This window comes from Pleurodeles waltl, chromosome 3_2, assembly GCF_031143425.1.
Source record: "Pleurodeles waltl isolate 20211129_DDA chromosome 3_2, aPleWal1.hap1.20221129, whole genome shotgun sequence".
NCBI lineage: Eukaryota > Metazoa > Chordata > Amphibia > Caudata > Salamandridae > Pleurodeles > Pleurodeles waltl.
This window is the reverse complement of record NC_090441.1, coordinates 215,698,384-215,725,969: the sequence shown is the minus strand read 5'-3', so window position 1 is coordinate 215,725,969 and position 27,586 is coordinate 215,698,384. Positions and strand designations below refer to the sequence as shown.

General features: G+C 47.3%; 1 protein-coding gene across 1 annotated transcript; it reads right to left on the bottom strand.

Moving 5' to 3' along the window:
• Window positions 1–1,653: 1,653 nt before the first annotated feature.
• LOC138286712 (zinc finger protein 84-like) lies at window positions 1,654–27,339 on the bottom strand. The gene is made up of 2 exons (XM_069227217.1): window positions 27,219–27,339; window positions 1,654–8,476 (listed from the first exon to the last, which is right to left on the bottom strand). The coding sequence occupies exon 2, from the start codon at window positions 7,081–7,083 to the stop codon at window positions 5,677–5,679; it is 1,407 nt and encodes a 468-aa protein (XP_069083318.1). The 5' UTR covers window positions 7,084–8,476; window positions 27,219–27,339; the 3' UTR covers window positions 1,654–5,676.
• Window positions 27,340–27,586: the final 247 nt, after the last annotated feature.

Below are 27,586 nucleotides of genomic sequence, written 5' to 3'. Positions count from 1 at the left end.
GGCATAGTGCTCATGCACATATGCCCTCACCCGTGGTATAGTGCACCCTGCCTTAGGGCTGTAAGGCCTGCTAGAGGGGTGACTTACCTATGCCACAGGCAGTGTGAGATTGGCATGGCACTCTGAGGGGAGTGCCATGTCGACTTAGTCATTTTCTCCCCACCAGCACACACAAGCTGTGAGGCAGTGTGCATGTGCTGAGTGAGGGGTCCCCGGGATGGCATAAGACATGCTGCAGCCCTTAGAGACCTTCCCTGGCATCAGGGCCCTTGGTACCAGAGGTACCAGTTACAAGTGACTTACCTGAGTGCCATGGTTGTGCCAATTGTGGAGACAAAGGTACAGTTTAGGGAAAGAACACCTGTGCTGGGGCCTGGTTAGCAGGGTCCCAGCACATTTTCAAGTCATAACTTAGCCTCAGCAAAGGCAAAAAGTCAGGGGGTAACCATGCCAAGGAGGCATTTCCTTACAATAGTGTTCAAAACACTTCAGGGAAAAGGCCCCCTGCGCCTACGAAGAAGACTGAAAATATATGTCCCAGAGACATGCCTTTGCTCAGTCACAGCAGCTCAACTTTGGAATAAGCTCCGGGTCGACTAAGATCTGCAATGGATCTACTATGTTTCAGAAAAGCCCTAAAAACTGCTGTTTTCCATGTAATTCCTGGATCGCAGCTCCCCGCCCTCAACAGCAGTATACATCTGTCTACATATAGGCCCTCAGCGCTAGGATACCTGTAAAGAGACAGTGTGCTTTATGTGTTTTAAATAAATAAATAACAATAAAATGTGCCACAAGTGAATGTGGTACAAAGTTCCTCCGCGCTGTCAGCGTGTTTTAATCGCCAGATGTCCGATAAGCAAATAATACAAGCGAGCGTGTGGAGCTGAGCTGTGGCACTGAGGTGGCATCGCCTGGAGCCGCTGAAGTGGTCTGCGGCCCGATCAAGGATGCCATTAAAATGCCCACTCCAGGGAATGGCACCAGAGCCCATGGTAGCGGTTAAGTGCCCGATTCAGGGATGTCCGTGTTGGGGCCATAGACAGAGACTAGAATGACTGGATGTGAGTATAGGGAACTGGCAAAAATGACATATCTCCCATCTTCATCTCACCGTGTGCAGCATGTATGCCAAGGTAGCTCCTTACTGGTGAGTCCTGCAGAGCTCTGAGCATACCTGGAATACAAGGATGCTTAGGTCTGGGCGATCCACCAGCCCGAAGGCGGAAAGCAGTCGCCGGAGTTAAGCAGAGTTCTTGCAAGACCCACATACCAAAATGGTGTCTATTAGAATGGGCAGCACTAGGAGGGCTTCCATCGATCACTGAGCCCAGGTGAAGCAGGGTTGAAGGCTGTGGGTGGCAGCATGAGTAAGCAGGCACTCCACAACCTCCGGCGTCCTTGTGCACGTTGCAGGACGGTGTCACACTCTCTATGATTGAGGAGTCAAAAAACCAGTAGTTGTATTGGCGTACGGGGGTAGGACACAGGCCAAGCGCGCAATTTCCACGCTCCACAATAAAGACTGCAGAGAGAACATCTTAAACAGTGACCGCAGCATGCGCTTGAGGGAGTCTCCTTTTTTATCAATGGCAGTGGATTGGGGTACTCCAATGATTGCACCTGGACCACCATTGTAGATCTTTGTTTTTTAGCTTAATAACCTCCAAGATCTTGTTCGTGCACAGGACATGCTCTCCCACAGCTGCTTGCATGTCCCCCACATCAGAAGTGCAACTCTCCAGGTGATCCAGAGGACCCTCGTGTTTATCTAGTCACTTCTTTCTGGGGTCCATGCGGCTGCTGAGGAGATCAATTCTGGTCACCCAACATCTCCTTTAAGTCCAGGTCTTGAGTTTGGCAATCAAGACCGGCTCGGGGACTGGGGGGGACGGTCATCCAGGGCTCAACGCTCCTGTTGTGGTCTGCAAGGCACGTTTGTCATTTCCCCTCAAACGACTACTTCAACTGGATACCCTCTTATTTCCCCATGCTGTGTGGATGGAGATGGAAGAGCACTGGGTCCTGACACCCCTCTGCCCACACACCTGGGATCTGGGGGCACCAGCAGACGCAGCCACTTGGGCTCACTCAGGAGGCAGTCAGTAACTGAGGAACAAGATGCTCGCAGGGCATAGTGCAGCCCCCGTAGGCAGATGCAGCATTAAAGTTTGCTTGTGGGGGTGTCCCACAGATATACGATGCCATAAGGTCCCGCCTCACTTCAAGTACTGCAGGACTGGGCTGAGGCCACGAGCAGGCCTGGCGCCAGAAGGGAAGGCCACCGCTCACCCCCAGTCACATGCCGGGGTCCAGTGTCATGGACATCAACAAAGCGCCACGCGGGGGCACTAGTCCTCAGTGGGGCACAGATGGGCCTCCAGCAGACGTGCAGTCAAGCGCAGTGCGCACAGGCCACACCACGCACCACTTGCAGTCTGTGGCTGCCACCGCACACCTGGATTCCATGGGGTGGCGGTAATTTAGGCCCCTGTCTGAGGTCAGGGCCGCAAAGCTGTTTCTGGCCCCCTGCTCAGCATGCCCCCAATGCTCAACGGGCAGGGAGCCTGGTACCTGCAGGAACCAGAGGGTTGCAGCAGACGGTGCTTACGGGCCCAAAAGCTGAGCGTGGGTGAGACGCAGATGAGCCCCGAGGTCTGGCTGGGCGCAGTGTGATTTATGGAGTTGCTGCCACCCTGGTCCTGGTTCAGAGTTGAAGCAGGGCCTCCTGGTCCACACACTGTCCGTCCTAGTGCCAATGGATACCTGTAACCCTTCTAAATGAAGGTGATAAAAACCCAAACAGCGCATTGCTGGTGGATAAATTAATAACCGGCAGAGCCTTCCTATGCGGCTCTGGCTGCTGTCCCTCCAGCGCCCCAGTCACACAGTACATACTTAATATTTAAACAACATGCTCTTTCCTCCCACACTGCTGGTCCTGAACACTCATCATGAGCAGACCATACTTCTGCGATAAGCAGCCCTTGTGCAGGTCTCCCTAAACCCACCTTCTGCATCCCTCACTGACCTCAGGTCTGTAACACGTGCTCTGCACAACCCCCACCCACCCAAGCTCATCTCACCTCAGCAACAGCCAGAAGCAAATTAAAACCCCTTGCTTTTGTACTTAAGCAAAATTCTGTCTGACTCTCATTCCTACTATTTACATTCCTAACTTTGCAATCAAAAACGGTTTACCTCTGCACTGTTGTGCCTTCTTGGAATGCTTCATTCCACTGTACTTAGATTTCACTTCAGGTCCAGGCACTCCTTTCCTCCTTTTACAATAAGTCTAACATGACTTCACTTCTCCAATGCTAGCCACGCCCACGCCACCCACAGCCCATCACTTCTCCAATGCGAGCCACGCCTACGCCACCCACAGCCCATCACTTCTCCAATGCGAGCCACGCCTACACCACCCACAGCCCATCACTTCTCTAAAGCGAGCCATGCCTACGCCACCCACAGCCCATCACTTCTCCAATGCGAGCCACGCCCACACCACCCACAGCCCATCACTTCTCCAATGTGAGCCACACCTACGCAACCCACAGCCCATCACTTCTCCAATGCGAGCCACACCTATACCACCCACAGTCCATCACTTCTCCAATGTGAGCCACACCTATACCACCCACAGTCCATCACTTCTCCAATGTGAGCCACGCCTACACCACCCACAGCCTATCACTTCTCCAATGGGAGCCACACTTACGCCACCCACAGCGCATCACTTCTCCAGTGCGAGCCACGCCTACGCCACCCACAGCCCATCACTTCTCCAATGCGAGCCACGCCTACGCCACCCACAGTCCATCACTTCTCCAATTCGAGCCACGCCTACGCCACCCACAGCCCATCACTTCTTTCCTCCTGTCCTCTCCATTACTGAACCATGGCCCTTGCATTAGTTAACATGGATAATGTGTAATATATGAAGCATATGACTGTACGCTCTGTCTTGTACAGTGACCTCATCTTTCAACCTCCAACCCATCAACTATATGTATTCACCCAGCCCAAGTGTCCATAAGGGCTATTTTTTTATTACTATGTAGCTCAGTTCTGGAGAAAACTGAATTAATTTAAAAGACAGAGAAACAAGCATGGTTTACAATGTATCATGTTATTAAACCTTCATTTTCTGGAATTCTGATTGGTTCATGAGCCCCATGTCTAGCACTGAGGTTTTATATTTACAAAGTGTTAAAAAGACAAGAGAACAAGACAATCTAATTTGTCATGACTAATTGCAAAACAGTTTTCTGCGGTGAGTAGTTAACAACCACAAATAATGTGCAACAGTCTCCAACTATGCAAACAAAATAGAATAATGTGAGATAGTTTTTTCTATGCATACGGTAGCATCACTTTCTGTTTAAGCCACTATCTTGGACGCCAGTGCTTATTCCATCGCCCATGATTTCCATTTGTCTCAGCATTGCCACTTATGTATCTGGACTTGTTTATTCTGTTGCTTCTTCTCCGTCACTATGAAGGACTGCCTATCATGATTCCCGTCACGTGGTATGGCACTGAATGTTTCATGCAGACGTTGAGTGAGACCTTTGTTTCTCATACTTCAAACCATTCTGTACATTTAGATCTCTAGTTGTCTTTAAGTATCTACTTAGTCCTGTTGTGGACGCGCAGGTCTACGTGATTCAATGAGGTTCGTGCCGCCTACTCATGGAACAGTTTGAGAATGGGAATGGAGTAGATTTTGTAAATCACCTTAACATTTGATAATTTATCCAAATGCCAACTCAGTTGGTTTATGGCCTCCTGTAGCTAAGACTATTAATATAAAGCTGCAGGATGGAACAGGAAATGTGAATTGATACCTTGTTTTCTCAGAGTTGCAAGAGGTTTTTCAAAATTACTTTCATCTTCTGTATTATTCCTGCTGTCAGATGTCTGATTAACCAGCATCCCTTGCTTTGTGATATAGTCCTTGTCACACTCAGAGGGTGCACATGGTTTCCCACTTGTATGAGGTCTAAAAGCTGATGACAGGACAAACATCTGATGGCAAGCCTTATCACTCTGAGCCCATTCTATGCTTCTTTCCAGTGTGCGTACTTTTATGAGCTGACAGAGTACCCACTTAGTACGAGAGCTTTGACAGAGTTCAATCCTTCATGTGGTATTTTCACAATGTGAACTCCCTAATGACATTACAGAGCTCCTTTTAAACTAAAACGTTTGACACATTTAGAAAATGTGTGTATTTTCTCACCTTTGTGAGTTCTGTGATGTTGCAAGGAGCAGTTGTTTTCTGTTTACATCTGGAACACTTTCATGGTTTCTGACCCGTGTGAACTCTTTGATGCTGCGATTAGTATTGCTTTAGTTGGAAAGCATATTCACATTCTGGACATTTACATGGTTTATCATCTCTGTGAGTTTGCTGATGTATCAAGAGAGCACCCTTTAGCTTAAAGCCATGTCGCATTCAAAACATTTACTTGTGTGATCTCTGTGATTTGACATCGGTAGCTCTATCCACTGAAAGCCTTGTCGCATTCAGAGCATTTATATGGTTTCTCACCTGTGTGAGTTCTATGATGTGACATAAGTAGTCCCTTTCTACTGAAAGCCTTGTCACATTCAGAACACTAATATAGTTTCTCGCCGTGTGAGTTCGCTGATGTGATGACAGACCACCTTTTACCCTGAAAGCCTTGTCACATTCAGAACACTAATATAGTTTCTCGGCGTGTGAGTTCTCAGATGTTGTGATAGCCCAATCTTTTGACAGAAGGCCTTGTCACATTCAGAACATTTATATGGTTTCTCACCTGTATGAGTTCGATGGTGTACTCTTAATTGCTGTTGTTCACTGAAAGCCTTACCACATTCAGAACATTTATAGGGTTTCTCACCAGTGTGAGTTCTATGGTGTACCATCAATTGTTGCTTTCCCCTGAAAGCCTTGTCACATTCAGAACATTTATATGGTTTCTCACCTGTGTGAATTCTCTGATGTGATGACAGACCACCTTTTACCCTGAAAGCTTTGTCACATTCAGAACACTTATAGGGTTTCTCCCCAGTATGAATTCTCAGATGCTGTAATAGCTCTTGATGCTGAATGAAAGCTTTGTCACATTCAGAACATGTATATATCTTCTCTCTTGTGTAAAATCTATGATGTGCCGCCAGGTGTCTCTTTGTAGCGTAAGACTTACCACAGTCAGAACATTTATATGGTTTGGCATCTTTGTGAGTTCTCTGACACAGCGATAGATCCCCATTTTGGCTAAAAGTCTTGTCACAATCAAAACATTTATATATTTTCTCACCTCTGTGAATTCCATGATGCTGAGCGAGCACTTGCTTTCTGTTGAACGCCTTGCAACATCCCACACATATAAATGGTTTCCTGTCCGTGTGAATTCCTTGATGTTGCAATAGATGGTCCTTTCGTTTGCAAGCATATTCACATTCAGAACATTTATAAGGTTTCTCATCTGTGTGGCTTTTATGATGTATCAGCAGAGCACCCTTTACCTTAAAAGCCTTGTCGCATTCAGAGCATTTATATGGTTTCTCACCTGTGTGAGTTCTATGATGTGACATAAGTAGTCCCTTTCTACTGAAAGCCTTGCAACATTCAGAACATTTATAGGGTTTCTCACCAGTGTGAGCTCTATGGTGTACCATCAAATGTTGTTTTTCACTGAAAGCCTTGTCACATTCAAAGCATTTATATGGTTTCTCACCTGTGTGAGTTCGCTGATGTGATGACAGGCCCTCTTTTACCCGGAAAGCCTTGTCACATTCAGAACACTTAAATGGTTTCTCCCCAGTATGAACTCTCAGATGCCGTGATAAATCTCCTTTCTGACAGAAAGCTTTGTCACACTCAGAACATGAATATATATTCTCTCCTGTGTGAATTCTAAGATGTTGCACCATTTGTCTAACTGTAGTATACGCCTTGCAACATTTGTATGGTTTCTCTTCTTTGTGAGTTCTCTGATCCAGTGATAGAGCCTCATTTTCACTGAAAGCATTGTCATATTCAGGGCATTCATATGGTTTCTCACCTGTGTGAGCTCTATGATGTAACATCAGTAGACAGTTTCTACTAAAATCCCTCTCATATTTAGAACATTTATTTGGTTTCTCACAAGAGTTTTTCTACGTTTCTCTTTACTGTACTAACTATTGCCCTGGTGTAGAATTTCTGATTCTAAGATAGATCACTCCTCAAAAATGGCATGTCACATGTATGTGGGCACTCTCTAGTGCGAGTTTGCTAATAAGTAGTTTTTAAAAATGCCTGCTCAAACTTCATACGTTCATACAGTTTTTTTGTGTGCCATGTATGGTGACATCTTAGAAAGCCATTTGTACTGTAGCCGTTGCTCTATTTGATTGATTGAAATAGGCTCCTGGTGGTGCAGTTTTGAAGGTGATGCATCAGATGACCTTTAAATGGTGTATCCTTACGCTAGGTGTAGATGTATATGGTCAGAGTTCAGTTTGGTCTGTCTGATATTTCTTTAAATCAGTATTTCTACAGAAAGTTGTCTAATTAAGAACCATTATGTAGCCCGTATAGTGTCCTTATGTTGCGTTTTACTAGGAATCTCATTGAACTCCTTGTCACATATAGTACATTGAATAACCTCTCTCTGGGCAGTGATTCTGTGAGCTTGTGTTCCTAGGCTGGGTGCATCTTGCATACATTCATTGATAGGAACCAACCTCAATTATTTTGAATGTTTGCAGTGTTTCAATCATCTCAGCTCAGGCTTAAGTTGGCGGCGGGCGCCCTTTATAAGGTCCAGTGTCTTTGATGCACTGAGATTGGTTATCGAACAACAGCATGAAGGAAGTCAGTTAACACTTGATAGCGTTGTTAATGTTCATCTCCTCCAAACAGATTTTCTTATTTTCCTAGCCATGGATACCATTATTACTACATACGGTATATTCCCTCCGTAGCCCGCATGATTGGTCTGTAGACAGTCTTTTCCACTGAAAGGTGTGTCACAATCGGTACACATCTGCTTCTCTAGTCAGTGGCTTTCAGGTGTCTCTCTGGAATTCCCTTTTACAGAAAATAGAGTATAATGTTTAACAGATGGCTCTAACCTTCCAGGAAGTTAATGCCCCTGTAGATTTTCTGTAGTAATATAAGTTAGGTTTCCATGACAATCTTTGTTCCACTGAGTACGTCTGTGCAACATTTAGAAAACAATCTCATCAATGTATGTCATCTGAGTTATCATTCTCATTAGCAACTGATTGCTTCTTTAGTCTATGACCCACAACTCAGTACATGTAGGGTTTGCCTTGACGTTTCACTTCCAAGCACTGGAATCTTTTGTCTGACAACTTTCCTGAGTTTCTGCTGTCATTAGATGAAAGGTTCTATGAGGAACACAACACAGTTGATTCTACAAGGACCTCGTCATACAAGCATTTTGTTGTGTACTTTATACAGTACAAATTTCACCTGTTGGAATGAAAATAGAAACTGAAGTTACTGGTCGGCGAGCTAATAATGACAAAAACATAATGTAAGTAATGTATACAACATCCATTCTTTTTTTTTTTTTGATAAACAATTTTTATTGTTTTGGAGAAAAATAATAAACCAGTGATAGGTCAAGCAGAGCGCAATTACAGTTCCATATAACACTGTATCCGAGGTTAAGGACATTAGTGAATTTCAAACAGATAGATACCATATGGGAAGTCAAAGTTTAGAACTGTGGGATGTGACCATTGCCTTGTTTCCAGATGGGCCAGGTTCCCATCTTCTATTATAGTAGCAGGTCTAACCATCTTCCCCATATCTTTTCAAATTTCCGGGGATACCCTCTAGAATCGTAGACCACCTTTTCTTGGGTCGTGCACCAGTCTACCCCTTTCTTCCATTTATGGAGTTTTGGGCCCTCGGGGGAGATCCATGTTGCTGCTATGTCGCTTTTAGCTATCAACAGGGCTGTGGCTACCAGTGCTCGATGAGCCTGTGTTCCTCTCATGCCCTCCAACACGCCCAGTAGGACTAGTTTGGCAGATCTTTGTATCTCACCATTTAAGACTTTCTCCAGCACTCGAAACACTGATTACCAGTAGGACTTAACCACTTGACATGACCAAACCATGTGGAAAAAATCTGCAGGTTCGAGCGAGCATCTTGGGCATTGGGCTGAGGGTCGTAGACCTGCGCGGTATAGCCTAGCAGGGGTTAAGTATGCACTGTGTAAGTAATAGAATTGGACTGTGTGGATCTTGGCCGATACTGCTAAGGATCTGGGTGCCATTAGTGCTTCCCTCCATTCTGTGTCTTCTAGGGCTCGCAACCATGCCTCCCATCTGGATCTAATGAGGTTCACGTCTCCAGGGGCATTGTTAACTAGCATTTTATAAATTTGGGAAACCCCTTTCCCTCCCAGGTTTCCCATGAGTAGTTTGGCTTCTAGCGGGTTAGATTCTGGTAGAGACCTTGCTGTCGGTATGTGGGTTTTTAAAGCATGCCTGAGTTGGAGATATCGGAAGAATTGTGTTGGGGCTAGTTGAAAATCCCTCCTTAAGTCTTGAAAAGATTTCATGGAGTCCCCTGCCCACATGTCACCAACCAGGGAGATGCCCACCAGGTCCCATTCCCGGAATCCCTCCAGAGCTGCAGTTGCGCTTAGCCATCTCCCTCTCCACAGTGGTGTTTGGTGTGTAACAGTGGTATTCCAGTGGGTGTATCTCAGGGCAGCTCGCCATGCCTGGACAATCACTTTGGTAACTTCTCCCATCTCTCGGGGCAGGGGGTTCCCATACATGATGTCTAGAAGGCGGGGAAACCCTAGGGTCTCCAATTTTACTCGGTAGGCTGGGTCTCCCCATCCCCCATTAAACCAGTCGTGTATCACTATTAATTGGGAGGCTAAGTAGTAAAGGTAGGGGTCTGAGGCACCCAGGCCTCCATCGTAAATCCCTCTTCGGCAGTGTTGGGCCCCTACACAGTGTCTGGTACCCCTCCAGAAGAACAACCCTGTAGCTCTTTCAAGGGCCTTGAACCATGAGTGTGGGATGGGTAGGGGGAAGTTTTGAAAGGTGTAGAGAAGCCTCGTCAAAATCATCATCTTGTATAGAGCTACTCTGCCCATTATGTTTAGTGGTAGAGTTTGCCATTTCTGGAGATCCGTTTTTATGCGTGACAGTAAAGGGGTCAAATTTTTAGCCCAAGTCAGTTCTGGCAGCAGTGATACCCAGATGCCCAGATATTTAAAGCTTAGCCGACACAATGGTATATGTTCCTGCCAGTCGAAACAATCTCTTGAGTGTGCCAGCGGAATTAGTATGGATTTAGCAGGGTTCATTTTCAGACCTGAAACCACTTCATAGCGTTCCAGCAGTCTGAGGCATCTCGGGCCTGTTACACTAGGTTCCTCCATGTATAGCAAGATATCGTCCGCATAAAGCGCTATTCTGTCTTCCTGGGAGTGTTTCCATCTCCAGCCGCTATATATTGGGTCGGATCTCACCATCTGCGCCAGAGGCTCAGTGGCTAAGGTGAATAAAAGGGGGGATAGAGGACAACCCTGTCGTGTGCCCCTGTGAATCTCTAATGTTGACGACGGAGAACCGTTAACTTGCACCCGGGCAGTGGGGTTGGTGTATAGTGCCTGAACCAAGCGGCAGAATCTAGGGCCCAGGCCCGCACGTCGGAGTACCAACCAGAGAAAACCCCAATCAACAGAATCAAAGGCTTTTTCAAAGTCAATGAGTAAAAAGGCAAGGTCTCGGGTCAAACGGCTGCGTTCAGCTAATGCTATGTGCAACCGGCGGATGCAATGCCGAGTGCTGCGAGTGGCCATAAAGCCGCATTGATCTGGGTTTATAAGTAGAGGAAGGATCTTTTTAAGACTGGTGGCAAGGATGGTTGCAAAAATCTTTATCTCTGTATTGATTAGTGAAATTGGCCTGTAATCGGCACAGAGTAGTGAGTGGGGTTGAGTCTTAGGTAGCACCACAATGGTAGCTGTATCTAGTTCTCTGGGGAAGACACCACTGCTATCTACCTCCGTGAAGAGGTTCAACAGGTGTGGGATTAATTCCTCTCTAAAGACCTTGTAGTATTCTGCAGGGAGTCCGTCGGGTCCCTGTGTTTTCCCCGCGCCCAGTGCCGAAATGGCCATTTGGATTTCTTCTGTGTCGACAGGTTCATCTAAGGCCTTTGCTTCTATCGCTGACAACCGCAGGAGGGGGATTTCGTCTAGTAACTGTCTGGCTACATTCATATTGACCAGTCCCGACGCTTGATAAAGAGTTTGGTTGTATGTGGCAAAGGCATTTGCGATTTCTGCATGTTGAACGACAGTGTTTCCCTCGCCATCCCGAATTTCGGGGACTATCCTGGAAGGCTGGTGGTGAGATACCAGCCAATGTAGCATTTTACCGGTCTTGTCTCCCCAGCTGTAGATTTTTGCAGTACTAGCTCTCCATATGTATTTAGCCGATTCTAGGGATTGGTCTCTTATTTCCTCTCAGAGTAAGCTTATTTGTCTTGTCATTTTATCTGTTGGGCTTACATCATTCTCCCTTTCCAGGGCCATGACTCTTAGCTCCAACTTTTCAATGTGTTGGGTTTGAGTATGTTCTTGGATCCGTATCAGGTGTTTGGCCCTTCCTCTTAGCACCGCCTTACCCGCCGCCCACAAAGTACCTGTGGATGACACCGACCCTTCGTTCAGCTCAAAATATTCTTTTATCTCCTCACGCAACTGTTCCACATAACCTTGGTCTTGGAGGTACCATGCATTTAGTCGCCACATTGGACGAATCTGAGATTGGGTGTGACCTATACTGAATCGGAGTGGAGCGTTGTCAGAGATTCCCCTCGGCAATATTTCAATGTGGAAGAGAGCTGCGCAGTCAGTGCCCGGAAGAAGGACCAGATCTATCCTGGATTGTGAACCATGAGCGGCTGACGTGTGGGTAAATTGACGCAGTCTTGGGTGCCATACTCGCCAGGCGTCACAGAGCCCCGTCGCCGAGAGCCACCCCCTGAACCCCGTTGCCATTGTGTGTCTATGCGCGGAGATTGGGCCTGTCACGTCCATTGTTGGGTCTGGGGTGGAGTCCCCTCCTATCATTGTGAGCCCTGGTGGTAGATTTAAAAGCAGCTGGGAGAGATCATCTAAAGTTTTCCGAACCAAAGTGGGGGGGACATAGGTGCTGACCATATTGATCGTATTCCCTTTAATTTTCCCTGTTATAGCTATGAATCACCCATGTTGATCTCTTTGTGTTTGAATATTTGTCATGGGGAAGGATCTATGAAGAAGTATAGCCACTCCCCTAGAGCCACGGGTGAACCCGGCGTGATAAATTCTGTCAAAGCCCCTACGAGCCAGGAAGGGACATTTGTCTCCCTGAAGATGAGTTTCTTGTAACAGAAGCACGTCTGGCCTGTGTCTGTGTACATACGTGAGTACGGTGGTGCGTTTTATTTTATCTAGGAGCCCGTTGACGTTCCATGAGATAGCCTGTGTTTGGCTCATGGGGGGTGAGTGTTTAAAAGGTGTTCATCATATTTGCTTGGGCTTATCTCCAGTGGACCCCGAAATATTGGAAAGCCCTCGCCTAGTCCCTGGCTTTGTAGAGTGTGTGTTTTCCCATGGTCAGTTGAGTCCTTATAGTTTTTGCTCTGTCTGCTAGACCTAAAAATTAAACGTGTTGGTGACCTAAACGCGGCACCGGTGGCCTGTACAACTCGGCCTGAACTCCCTTGCCCCCCAACTCCCTTCCCACCCCATACTTCCCCCCAGAAGCATCTGTCGCCCATATAACCACCTCCCGTCTAGAACTGGTGAGGTGTACTCTAAACTGATGAGGTAGCGGTAACTGCAGTGATGGTGGACCCCTCCACTTTCAGATTGATTCTAAAATTGTGATACTTAATAATAAGATTGTCTTGACCTCTGTGCCCAGTTAGTCCATTAGGGGCTCCCCTCCAAGTGTCTCTCGGCACCAGCGGCTTCACAGCACCGGGCTGTGCGACAAGTCTGAGTCCTCCAGGGGCCCAGGCCGGGCCTGTCTCTCGCCCGCAGAAACGGGGCTGTTTCCGGAGCCCACAGGGCTGTGGTCAGTACGTAGATCTCACTGTTCTACCCGGTGGGATCCGGGTGGTGATTTTGCAGGGGACCCCGTTGGTGCCCCACGTCGCCGAGATCGTGTGCGGCGGCGTCGGTCCAGCCGCCGTCCCCCGGGCCGGTCCGACACCGGATCCCGGAAGGGACGCACGCCTCCCCCGGAGAGGCCCAGGGGGATCTCCTCTGTCAGCCAAGTCCAGGCAGCAGTCGGGCGGTCAAAGAACTGGTTTTTTTTGTGATAGACCACACGGAGTCGCGCTGGGAACAGGAGTCGATATTGGATATCCATGGCTTTAAATTTTTGTTTCACCTCCGCGAATGAGCGGCGTTGTTGAACTTCTCGCGTGTAGTCTGGGAACAGAAGGACCTTAGCACCGTTGCAGGTGAGGTCTCCTTTTGTACATGCCTCTTGTAGAATCACATCCCTGTCTTTGAAGTTAAAGAGGCGTAGTATCACTGACCTGGGTGAGGCACCCAGCGGGGGTTTAACATGTAGGGCCCTGTGGGCTCGTTCAACAGCAAACCATGATGTGAGCCGATCCACGGCGAGCAGTCACCGCCGCTCGTCTCTCCCCCGAAAGGCCCAGGAACGCGGCCTTAGCAGTCTTCCGCCATTTTGGGTCCCTCCGGGCCGGGTCCCGCGGCCCGCAAAAATCAGCCCGATAAACCCCTCAACCCCACAGGGGGAGCGGCGACAGTGTTTCAGAGAGGCCACAGGGCCAAGAGGGTCATCCGATGGGGCAGGATGGTGTATCAGTTAGAGGCGGATGATGGAGGGGTCCGGAGCACTACAGAAGTGCGTCCGCCATCTTGACGCCTCGGCCACGCCCCACAACATCCATTCTTAAGGGTTTTTGCAGACATGAAATGTTGCTAATGAAGATTACAAATGAAAATGGCATTTGCTGCACAAAGTAATGATGAAACAAAGGTACTTCTAATCATCTGACTACACCAAAAGCATAGAGTAGCATAGAAACTAGGTTCCTGCAATCCAGCGACAACAGCCATGAATTACAAGAGGCGCTATGATATTATCACAGAGGTATTTTGTGACCAGGTAACAGAAAAGCTGCTTGAACATCCGATTGTGGGATTCTTTACACGCATGAAATGTAAAGAGATAAATATGTATGAGAAAGGATCCATCACTAACTGCCAAACTGCATGCACTCATTTGTCTTTGCAACACCTTTTACAAAAGAAGCAATTATCAAGTTGATGTACATTTTACAGACACGTCTCAGTAATCCCTCCGTTGTAAAAGTAGAGGCATTATACAATGACTTGAAAGGGGTCCAGGTGTATGAATTAAATAATTAATGCAATACAATTTATAAAGCACAGACAGCTGCACCACAAAGGAGTGTCCCGGCGCTAGGTAACAGGACTACGCCATAGGAAAACAAATGAAAAAGGAGAGACAAAACATCCAGTAAACTTGGTCATTTCTAGTAGGGCTGCCTCTGTGCTACAGCGGGATCTGAATCCTGAATTGTGAAGGGTGGAGAATATTGATAGTCTCTGTAAATTTTGTGATCTGATGGATAACTGCACATTCCAGTATTTTTCCACAGACTGAAAGAAGAGAGATAGGTCTGTAACCAGTAGGGCACGAGGGATCAAGTTTAGTTTAGTACCAACTCCTGTTTCCAGCTAGAAGGTACTATGCCAGAGTGAAGCGAGATAATAAAAAGAGTATTAATCAAAGGATTTAAAGACTCAGATGTGAGGTGTACACAGATCTAGGGGGGACCCAGAATGAGCTTTATGAATCAGTCTCTCTGAGTCTTCAAGGGCGAGTTTCTTGAAAGAGGACAATGGGCTATAAGGCAGATTAGAAACACATTTCGCCAGCGCTGGATGTAACCCCTTAGCATTAGGAAATTAAGAGTTTTTTGTTAAGTACCTTTTCATGGAAAAAAAGTTAATTTAGGAGAAGCATTATCTGCTTTATTGATTTCTTTCACAAACAGTTAAGCTTCAGCTTTGTTATGTTTTTCCTGAACTGTTTGAGGGCCGTTTTATAACTGGGTTTCTCTTCCTCCCTGAAGCTGTGTTGCCATTTTCTCTCTAGAACTTTGCACATCTGTTTTTCTGCTTTGAGGGAGGCTGAAAACCAAGGTGCTGAAGGGGAGGATCTCCTATTTCTAGCCGATCTCAGAGGTAACAACCCATCGGGAGTGAACTTAAAATTAGTATCAAAGGATAGAACAGCTGATTCGACATGATGATGGTAGTCGACAGCTAATCGAGAGCAGGCCAAATTAAAAATATCATCGGTCAGAGAATTTCATGGACAGAAGGATGATGATTGAAAAAGCTTATTTTCCTGGCAAGAGATTTGACAAACTAAAAGGGACTATGAAGTGTCCTGTCCAGAAGGCCTCGAAAAATCATAAATTTTTTACTAGACCTGCAGGTCGAGTAGCTTGAATAATCTACTCAACCTAACTCTAATGTACTTGACCTGTCAATGGGTCTCAAACTGTGTGATCCTAGGCAAATATTTTAGTTTACACAGTCACCTTTCTCTTCATTCTCACATATAAGTGCACCTTCAAATATGTGAGATCAGCATTTCTTCTTTACAAAAAACCTTTGTTTGATTAAATAGACTAAATGTTTGCTCCATGTACAAAAAGAATCTAGCCCACATATAGGGGACACATGATCCATGACTTGCCTCTTAGTTTACTAATAGCGTTGCCGTCAGGGCAGGAGTGTTTCTCAGTTTATGTGTAAACACTCACTTTTAATAAATATATTACTAAAGCATGAAGTGGTAGCACATTGTCATTTACAGACACTGCATTTCCTAGAAATGCCCAAAAACCTTCCCACTAACTTGCAGCTTTATGGATAAAACTATACAGTGTCTTAACAATAATCTGTGAAAACTGGGTTTCGGAAAAAATATTTATCCTTTGCACATCACCAAGTAAAGTATTCTGATTTGTTTTCATCCTATTGAAATATGTTTTCATCACACAGAAGTACAAAAAATGGGCTTGCACAACTGCTGAAATATATTTTGAAATGTTTGTACAGTTGACTTAGGGCCTTATTAAGAGTTTGGTGGTCTTGCAACTGCCAAACTCATGGTGGCGGACTCACCGCCGCACTCCTGGGGGGTCCAACCGCCAGATTACAACCCTGGCAGTCGGACCACTGCCACTGCCAGGATCAGAGATCCCGATGGGTCGGCGGCGGTCGAAGTCGTGGTCAACCACAGCAGCGCAGGGTTCAGAACTGCCGTGCTGATCACAACTTCCCTTTCCGCTAGCCTTTTCATGGCGGGCCCCTGCCATGAAAAGGCTGGTGGAAAGGCAGTGCTGGGGGCACAGGGGGGCCCTGCACTGCCCACAACCATGTCGTGGGCAGTGCAGGGTGCCCCCTCTCCAGCATCTTTGGAATGCGCACTGTCTGCTACGGAAGACTGCACATTCCAAGGGTGCTGGGGGCACCCTCTGTGCGAAGGCATTGGCCTTGGCTCCTTAGGAAGCGTAGGCCAATGCCGCTGCAGTTTCCTCAGGACTGACTGGCGGAAACCTCCTAATGCGGAGGTTTCCACCAGTCAGCCAGGTGGAAACATTGTATTAGGGCCAGGGGGAGACCTGCAGCTTCGCGGTACTCTCCTCTCCACAGGTTTGGCGGGCCGATGGTCAGCCTGCCAAACTCGTATGCAGGCCCTTACTTATTTAATTGCTGTGTGACTTTGTACAGCAGGTCATACATTTGACCTTACTAAATCCCGGAAGTCTGCAATCAGAAGGAAAATTAATTGTAAGAAGACAAGCGGTCTTTTGACCTGTCTCTGAACACAGAGCAAATGTCACAAGATAAGAACAAGATTTAAAGGCGTCTTTATTGCTCCTTCACTTTCTGTGTCCTTTGTCAACTTGCGAGAAAGGGCGAGAAGGTCCTAAAAATAGCTGTAACTGATAAAATGTGACTTGTCATAGTGAGTGGGCGAGTACATTTTTCGAGGCCTGTCCAGACCAGAGGCACAGGGGAGTCAACAACCAGAGAACGAATGTTAGAGAAGATGACATCCAGCATGTGGCCGTCTTTGTGGGTGGGGCCTTGACTTTTTGAAAAAGTTTAAAATCCGAAAGAGTGTCCCTAAATTCTTGAGCGGCTTTACAATTATGATCATCAATATGAAAATAACAATCACTTAGCAGCAGAAAGTTGTCATGTTGGAGACAGAGGAGCATACTTGCTGTGGAGAGAAGTTCATTGAACTGTCCGGATCAGGAGGGCGAGAGACCCAAGTGGTGAAAGAGAATTGGGTCTTTAATGCACAGAAAGTCAAAGCAAACGTAAATTGCCGTCAAAAGTCATCAGTGTGTCTCAACCCAACAGAAGTGTTACATGTCATATAATCTATATATTACCTTAGATAGTACAACTGTAGCTGCCGAAGGTGTATGATCTACTCTGTTATGAGTTGGCCTGTGACTACTTTCTTTTTCTATATACTCCACACGGTTGGTAGAAGTGAATCAGATGGTGGTCTGCTGGGGTCATATCCTTTCCAAATAGCGATTCATTATGGCTTGCTAAACCCAGTTTGCGATTTGATAACTTTAATAACTTGCAAAATGGGTTTAGTACATTTAAAATAGCAGTTACAAACTCTGTGGCTCTGGGAATCGCAGACCTAGCGACCAACAATGGCTTTCTACATGGGGACCTTTGACTCCATTTCAAGACTTGAGCTGAAATTAAGGAGGATGGTTATAAGAAAATGAATTGCGGGCATTTGTTGATTTGATGCTCAATTGTTATTTTCATTTAGAACAACATGCAATGGATTTAAGATGAGCAGAACATATTGAGTGAAACAATCGCAGGATTCTGGAGATTGGCAAGGACTCAGCCCCACTTACTGCATCTGGTACTAATAATACTGCAGGTACCTTGACTTTATGTGCAAGGGTGCATGTCCCAGATGTTCATTGGGGAGTCTGAGTGTAAAGTCAACTTACACGGCCAAGCCTGGTGGCTAGAGAGTGAATAGTTGTGCATGTTATAGGTAGCAAATAGGAAAACACATATATGATCATTGCTCGGAGAATCAAGCAAAGCAGGGGCAGATGAGGTGCAAGTGCTCTCTGCAGCCCAACTAACCTGCCACCGTACACCGCTCTACAGGAAAAGGTCTGTTTGTAACACTTTGGTGGTTCTTGGTGTTCATTAATATGATATCTGTGAACAGTGCATATTTCTCAATATAAGCTCTAATTGCAGCATCTGACAAGATGCCAGTGTTAAAAGAATGCGGATACCTTCTGCTTGGAGTAAGACTTGACTACTTTCCCAAGAAAGGTGTAATGAGCTGCTTAACTTAAATACTGCAATAGCGTAAACTGATAATGCTGCAGTGAGAGACGTTTTAGTATCTCTATAGAAATAATCTGCAACATTAAAGTGATCCTCATAGTATGATTCATGTAGTTAGTTCATAAATATTTTGATAAACATCACTGCATTGAGGTAAAGCATCAGCATGTATAGCTGCATTGATAATACAATGCAAATGTAAAATGTTTCCTCCAAGTATTAGCAGGTGTGATAAAGTGTTAGTACAGCAAGTGGACTTTATGAGAGGTGCTGCCTTCCTCTAGGAATAGCAGAAAACATTCTCCTACTTGATGGTAGTCAGCATTCCCTTAGGCTTTGTCTTGGAAAGAATCCATACTAGTTCTTTAAGTTGCAGAATTATAACTATGCCCTGAGGTGAAATAAGCCATTATATTGTAAAATTGGAATTAAAGATGGCATAACATCAAAGTTGATTTGCGCCCTCGCCATGCACTGGTAGTTACCCACAAATTACGGCACTCATGACATCTTTGATTACATCATTGATTATATCAATGTACTATTTGCAGTAAAATGTTTGACGAACGAAACTGTGCATGGCGGGGGCACAAGTTATAGTTAGCTGGGTTAATGAATTTCTAAGGTTTTCTACATTTAAAATGTGAGCCTAACTATACTGTCCCTGTAACCTTTGTTTTTTTCAGTGAATTTCTATGTTTTTTTTAAAGTATAGTAATTTTCATTACTATTGTTAATCCATACACCGCCGCAGTTGGCCAACTCCCTATATTCACCCAACCTTACACCGTGCACAGCCTTCACCAATGTGCAGCAGAGCTTACCTGCAAGACCTGGTCTGCAGCTAGATGCTGCGGCCAACCTCCCTAACACCCAACCCCATGCTGCGCATTGCCCTTTGGCCGTGCATGGCGGGAGTTGTCTGGGGCCTCGCTGGGTGTGAGAATAGGTGTGAGAGGGAGTATCTGGGGGTGCGAGCAGTTATCAGATTGTCTGGGTATGAGAGTGCATACATCAGTGTTTTAGTGGGTGCATCAGTGTGTGCTCGGGTTTGTGAGTGGGTGCATAAGGGTGTCAGTGGGTCTTTGAGTGAGTGGGTGACAGCCTGAGTGGGTATGTGAGTGGGTGCATAACTATCTGAGTGGGTCTGAGTGGGTGCGTGAGGGGTCTGACTGGGGCTCTGAGTGCATGGATGAGGGTCTGAGTGGGTGCGTGAGTGTCAGAGTGGGTTTGTGAGTGGGTACGTAAGTGTCTGAGCGGGTGTGTGAGTGGGAGAAATTATTGAAAGAGAGAGATAAAGAGGTTTTAGGCCTTGATGTATGATATACTTAGAATGAGGTATTTCTATCCAATTTAGAATAAAAAATGTAAATATGTTTTTACAATTTTTTTTAGAAATGGGGTCTCTGGTTGGCAGTCAGTTTGCACTCTGTCCAAGCAGGGACCCTCACTCTAGTCAGGGCAATAGAGGTAAACACTTAGATAACCCCTGCTCACCCCCTTGGTAGCTTGGCACAAGCAGTCAGGCTTATCTCAAAGGCAATGCGTAAAGTATTTTTACCAAAACACACAGTAATACAGTGAAAACACCACAAAATGGACACCACAGTTTAGAAAAATAGCCAATATTTATCTAAATCAAACAAGACCAAAACGACAAAAAGCCAACATACACAAGTCAAGATATGAATTTTTAAAATAAAGAGTCCTACTCCATAGAAAACAATGGAAAGGTTGTTTTTACACAAAGTACTTGGTTGGTGGCAAAAATAAAGTCGCAATGCAAATGGTGCTTCGATTTCAGCAGTGTGGCGTGTCATTTTTACAGCTGCGTTGCAGATGGTGCGTCAAAATTTTCCCCTTACTGCTTTCTGTGCGTGGATTTCATTCCTTGTTCTACCATCTTCACCTTTCAAGGGCCCAGGGACTGGATAGGGCACCACTTGGCAGGGCAGGAGTCTCAGCAGAGAGCCCAGGTGCTGGCAGAGGAAGTCTTTGATGGCCCTGAGACTTCCAAACAGGAGGCAAGCTCAATCCAAGCCCTTGGAGATTCTTCACAAGCAGGAATATACCAAGTCCAGTCTTTGTCCTCTTTCAGGCAGAAGCAGCAACTGCAGGCCAACACAGCAAAGGACAGTCACAGGCAACGGGGCAGTACTCCTCCTCCAGCTCTTCAGCTCTTCTCCTTGGCAGAGGTTCCTCTTGGTTCCAGAAGTAGTCTGAAAATCTGGGATTTTGGGTCCACTATTTATACCCCTTTCTACGTTTAAAGAAGGCAAACTTCAAAGGAAAGTCTCTCTTGTTCACAAGATCCTGCCTTGCCCAGGCCTGGCTCCGGACTCACACCAGGGGGTTGGAGACTGATTGCGTGGGGGCAGGCACAGCTCATTCAGGTGCAAGTGACCACTCCTCCCTTTACTCACCCCAGCTCCTTTTGTGTCACTGTCTAGAGGGGATTCACAAGCAGCCCAACTGTCAGTCTGACCCAGACAGGTAATACACAAGCAGACAGAATCACAGAATGGTTTAAGCAAGAAAATGCCCACTTTCTAAAAGTGGCATTTTCAAACTGACAATTTAAAAACCAACTTTACCATAAAATGTATTTTTAAATTGTGAACTCAGACACCGAACTCCATATTTCTATCTGCTCCCAAAGGGAAACTGCACTTACAAGATATTTAAAGGCAGCCCCCATGTTAAACTATGAGAGTGATAGGCCTTGCAATAGCGAAAAACGAATCTGGCGGTATTTCGCGGTATTTCGCTGTCAGGGCATGTAAAACACATCAATACATGCCCTACCTTTAACATACACTGCACCCTGCCCATCGGGCTATCTAGGGCATACATTAGGGGTGCCTTACATGTATAAAAAGGGAAGGTTTGGGCCTGGCATGTGGATACACTTGCCAGGTCGAATTGGCAGTTTAAAACTGCACACACAGACACTACAGTGGAAGGTCTGAACTATGTTTACAGGGCTATTGATGTGGGTGGCACAACCAGTGCTTCAGGCCCTCTAGTAGCATTTGACTTACAGGCCATGGGCATCTCTAGTGCACTTTACTAGGGACTTACAAGTAAATCAAATATGCGAATCATGGAAAAGCCAATTACACATACAATTTACACAGGAGCACTTGTACTGGTCAGCAGTGCTAAAGTTCCCAGAGTACCAAAAACAGCAAAAACAGAGTCCAGCACACAGTCAAAACATGGAAAGCAGAGGCAAAGAAGACACGGGAGACTACGCCAAGGATGCCAGGTCTAACAAGTGTCTCCCCCAGCTGAAGTGGGGAGAACTACCCAACCTCATGGGAGTTGTCATCACTAAGGCAGAAGAGTCTGGACAGCCCATCAGCAATGGTGTGTTCTGTTCCAGGGCGGTGTTCCACCTTAAAGTCCATTCCCTATAGGGAGATGGACCACCTCAACAGATTTGGGTTCTCACCCCTCATCTTCATTAACCACCTGAGGAGCCAAACAAGTAGGGTCTTAGCTTCTTCAGCGCCCAGGCCACAGCAAAAGCTTCACACTCAATTGCACTCCACCTACGTTCCTGGGAAAGTAACCTCCTACTAATGGAGGCTACAGGCTGGTCTAGACCCTCTTTATTTAGCTGTGACAACACTACTCCTGAACAAATTCTTGAGAGAAGTCACATGGCTGCCTTCAGGGCAACAAAAGCTGTCTTGGCAAGCCTCAGTCCATATCACTTACTTTGGTTGTTCCTTGGAAGTTAACTCTGTTAAAGGAGCAACAATGGTGCCATATCCCTTAACAAACCTCCTATAGTAACCTGGGAGACCTAAAACGGCTCTCACCTCAGTCTGGGTCTTGGGCAGCTCCCAAGCCAGAATGGTATCAATCTTTGGTTGTAGGGGTGTCACCTGGCCACTTACCTCCCAGACAGGAGGTCAGGAAGAGGCACACTCTCTTCCTCCACCCCATCATCTGTTGCCAAGAGCAAAGTCACTTCTGTCATCTCAAAGTGAGGGTTGAGGCGGTTCACATGCAGGACCCTCAAAGAGTTCCTAGGAGTCCACAAGTTCACCAGATAGGTGACACCACTCTTGCACTCCGCCACCTCAAAAGGCCCAGTGCACGAGCACCCTAGGCTCCACTGGGGCCATCACCCACACTTTCTGGCCAGGCTGAAACCAGAGTGGCATTCTGGTTATACCACCATTTCATATCTTACTGCCTCGCTTCCAGGTTCTCTTGAGCGAGCTTTCTGAAGTGGGCTGTCTGGCTCCTAAAAACCAGCATGTAACTGAATACATCCTTGGGGGAGGGGGGCTTTACTGGGGGCTTTCTCTAAGCCTTCCCTAACCCTAACCAGTCTCAAAAGTCCAATACAGGGTGGCCATATAGCAACTCAAAAAGACTAAATCAAGACCATTTTATGGCACCTCCCTGTAGGCAAACAGAAGGCATGGCAAGAGGACGTCCCATTTACGCCTCAAGGGCTCTGACAGGCCCATGATCATGCCCTTCAAAGTGCGGTTGAATCTCTCAACCAGACCATTCCCTTGGGTGGTAAACTTATATGTTACCCCACACTCCCGCTACAGAGACTTCATATATGTAGATATGAAGTAGGCACCCCTATCAGATACCACTTCCTTGGGAACCCCATGCTAGTAAAAACCCCCGTCAACGCACGCCCCACCACAGGGGCCTGTCATTGATCTCAAGGGAATGGGTTCTGGGTACCTGGTGGCATGGTCCACCAAGACCAGGATGAACCTGTTGCCCTTGGCTGTCTTGGGATCCAGAGGCCCCACAATGTCAATACCAACCTCTCAAAGGGGGTGCTGACTACAGGAAAAGGTTGGAGGGGAGTCTTACATTTTCCCCCACAGTTGCAACTTGCCTGACAGGTTTGGCAAGACTTACTGTGCACATCTGAGTGCCTGCGCATTTTGGGTTAGTAAAAGTGGATGACAAGCCTCTCAAAGGTCTTATCCTGCCCCAAATGTCCAGCTAAAGGCACATCATGAGACTGGAAGAACCCAAAGGTGGGTCCTGGCAGTAAAGAACCTGCAAGGGAAGGGGACCAAGTCCAGTTTGGGATGGAGTCTCCAGTTGTGCAGGAGCCACTACCCACCCTTCTGTGAATGCAGGACCTGGTCGACAAGGGACGGAGAAGATCAGCTGTGCAGCACAGGAGACGAAGACGAGTTCCTGGAGTGAAGCAGATGGGGTCCCACATCGTCTGTCAGGTTGGAGTCGGTCAGTGGTGCTGGAGGACCACCAACAAGCCTTGGCAAATGCAACAGAGAAAGAAGACGATTTGCAAGACTGAAGAGGACCAGGAAGGCCCAGGGGACTCGACCCAAGGAGGGGAGTCCGAGGAGAACCCCAGCAGTCAGGAGAGTCACAAAAAGAGGAGGCAGCCCCAAAAGGGAACAACCTGGCAGGAGGCACAGGAGTCGCAGTGAGGCCCACTCAGCACACCTGAAGAGGAGTCCTGCGTTGCTGGAGCATCAGGCAGGAGGCTGTGCTCTGCAGGAAGGAGTGCTGGGGGTCGGGGCTACATGGAGCCTGAAGATCCCTTGGGGGAAGAAAAAACAAGCCTTGGTAGCTGTAAGAGTTGCAGTGCACAGGGGTACTGTACTGCAAGGAAAGGCAAGAGCTTACAGTCTCCCAAGTTGGACAGCTGAAAGGACCAGGAGGACCACTCCAGACCACCACCTATGATGCAGTAGCCACGCAGTTCCAGAGGAAAGCAGATCCACCCAGCCGGTCATTGTTGCAGTTGGTACCTTCAGATGCAGGGGAGTGAGCCCTTCACTCCACTGGAGATTCCTTCTTACTTCTTGTGCAGGCTGAAGACTCGACACCCTCAGAGGATGCACAGCCGGGGAACTTTTACAATTGCTGGAAGGAACCGCAGAAACAATGTTGCAGAGCAGAGTCATCGCTGAAGTTGCAGACTTTCAGTTTCTGGAGGGTCAATTTGCAGTCCCAGTGGCTAGAAGATGAAGGAAATGATGAGGAGTCCTGCTGGAATTTTGCACGTCAAATCTGAGGACCCACACAAGATGGAGACCTTAAATAGCCCAAGAAGAGGGACTGGTCACCTAGCAGGGTGTCCACCCATCAGGAGGGGGCTGTGACGTCACCTACGTGACCTGGCCACTCAGATGCTCCAAGGGGGCTCTGCCCAACTTGGATTCAAGATGGCAGAATCAAGTGGCCACCCGGAGGAACTCTGGGCACCACCCCTAAGGTAGTGATGGACAGAGGAGCGGTCACTCCCCTTTCCTTTGTCTGGTTTCACACCAGAGTAGGAACGGGGGGGTCCCTGGACTGGTGCAAACAGGTTTATGCAAGGAGGGCACCAAATGTGCCCTTCAAAGCATGCTGGTGGCTTGGGGAGGCTACCCCTCCCAAGCCATGTAGCCCTTATTTTCAAGAAAGAGGGTGTTTCCTCCCTCTCCCACAGGAATCTTTTTGTTCTGCCTTCCTCTTCCTGTGCTGGTCAAGCAGGAGGGCAAAACCTGTGTGAGGGGCGGCAGCAGCGCGGGCGCCCGGAAAACCCCAGAAGACTGGTAGGAGCAATGGTGGAAGTCCTCTAAGGAGCCCCCTGAGTGCATGGAATCATACAACCAATACTGGCAACAGTATTGAGTTATGATTCTGACATGTCCGATAACAAACATGCCCAGGTTCAGAGTTACCATTATGTAGCTGGACACAGGTAAAATTGCCTCCCCGCACTTATGAAGTCCAGTGCAATTGAGCTGGAGTTCGTAGGGGCACGTCTGCTCATGGAGGGGTGCCCTCATACACAGGGACCTGCACCCTGCCCTCTGGGCTAGGAGGGCCTACAATAGGGGTGACTAACAGAAACCTGGTGCAGTGATCTGTAGTGAAAAGGTGCATGCACCTTTTCACGCAGGCTGCAACGGCAGGCCTGCAGACACACTTTGCATGGGCTCTCATGGGTGGCACAATGCATGCTGCAGCCCATGGGGAACCCCTGGTGCCCCAATGCCCTGGGTACCTAAGTACATATATACTAGGGACTTTTATGGTGGCACCAGTATGCCAATTGTGGGGTGTGCAAAGTCCTAAGGAACCAAATTTAAAGGGAGAGAGCACTGGGGTCCTGGTTAGTAGGATCCCAGTGAAAACAGTCAAAGCATACTGACAGCAGGCAAAAACTGGGAGTAACCAGGCCAAAAAGAGGGTACTTTACTACAGGCTGCACCTCCTCTCAGGGTACACGTGGGAACTGTTGGGCTACCAGGGCCCCTTGGGTGGCAGCAGGTACCCTCAAGGCACCACTGGGATGACTGCACACCCACCTTCACGGTGACAGCAGGAATCCTGGGACTGTTAGCTCCATACCAACCCAAAGGTGGCTGCACCTCCCCTGAGGATACCAGATAGACTCTGTGAACCCAGGATCCCCTGGAGCAGCTGCATTTTTCTTTTAGGAGGGGCACAAGCAGAAGTGAAGAGAAGCAAACAGCGTCAGGGGCGCTGGTGCCTTGCTAAAAGGAGCAGATGCTTGATTGTATGGGGAGGGCAGCTTCTGAGAGCCCACTTCTCAAATGTTACTGAGTGGGGGCTGCTTATGAGATCCCACTGAGTTGAAACGTGACCATTTGGAAAGGAAGGAGCTTTCGGGGAAAAAGGATTGGTTTATTTCCTACCTTAATTTAAATTGGTTTGGAAGCAATATTTGTCGGGAGACAACTGAAACACGGCTATTTTTAAGTTAACACACCAGGAATCTCCTGCATGGAGTGGGTGTGTTGGCATATCTCTGAGAGAACCATGAATCAAGGGTGGGTGGGTGAGGCAATAGATTTACAGGGAGAGCCGTGCCGGAGACGAGCCAGGGATCTGGCTTGGATCTTAGAACCCGTGCATGAGCCGATCTCTGAAAATGTTCGTATGTAAATCACACAACAAACATCATGTAAAATATTTAAAAAGCTGCATCAAAATTCAATAGTGTTTTCCTTACCATGTGAAGCTTGGACGTTATGTCACATTATTGAACTGCACCGAGAAGCACTTAAAAGGGATAGTTTTTAAAAATGAACCATAAGTGCACTAGGAAGCAAGACAACGCTCATTTAAACACTGCATGTGACCCAGGTTGTTATAGCGCAAAATTACAGTCTGTTAAATCAAACACCCTCATTTAGTATTCTGAGCTCATATGTTTGAAAATGCTTTCATACACGAAAGAAGAAAAAAGTTTGGGTGAAATAAATGATTTGCCTAAGATCAGACAGTTTATTCGGGGAAGTCTCGATTTACTCCGGTTTTCAGGTTTCACTTTGTACAAATCAGACAGCAATGGGCATCTATCTGTCCTTCCTTGGATGAGGCGTGGCTTTACCCCTTTGTGCAGTTTTCTTGCAGAATGTATGTAGCGTGCACTCGCCCCCAGGGCACTGGAGCGCCGCCCACGAGCACCAGGGGCTCTGCAGAGGGTCACACGCTCTGGCTGCAGGGAGGAGGAGGGATTTGTCCAGGATCACAGGATGTTCAGCCGACGCCGAGACTCAAATATGGTGACAGCTCTGGCCGTGACGCCGCATCCTTGGAAGAGGGAGGGAATGATAACCCACGTGAAAGCTCGGCTCGTTACTGGCTCGAGGTTCCCACAGGACCTCGAGCCGAGCCAGAGCCTTCAGTCCCCGCCCACCTCCAGGCACAGGAGAAACGCAGGAACTTTAGGAGCGACACATGTTAGGCGCATGAAAGATGACGGGCCGCACCCACCTTCACCGAGCCCTCCTCGTGCTTCCCGCCGCCCCCGTGACCGAGGCAGCTGCCACTCATCCCCGGGACTGCGGCTGCCGCTCCCGGAGCTTCCGGTCTACCGACGGGAGCCTACTGAGCGTGCGCAAACCATAGACACTTCTGACGCGTGCGCAGTGAAGACATGCGGTGAGCTGCTCATGAGCGCACGCGCAGAGAGGAGACACCGATCACAAAAGCGTGCGCAGTGAAGACATACAGGGTGCTGCCCACGAACGCATGCGCAGAGAAAATTCACTATTCACAAGAGCGTGCGCAGTGGCACTTTCAAACAGGGCTTGTTACAGTGACACAGCTGCCAAGTTTCAGATGGCCTTTGTGTGACATTT

Excerpts from the sequence above, each read along its gene's own strand:
- LOC138286712 (XM_069227217.1), bottom strand. The coding sequence starts at position 7,083 with ATGTTACATCATAGAGCTCACACAGGTGAGAAACCATATGAATGCCCT.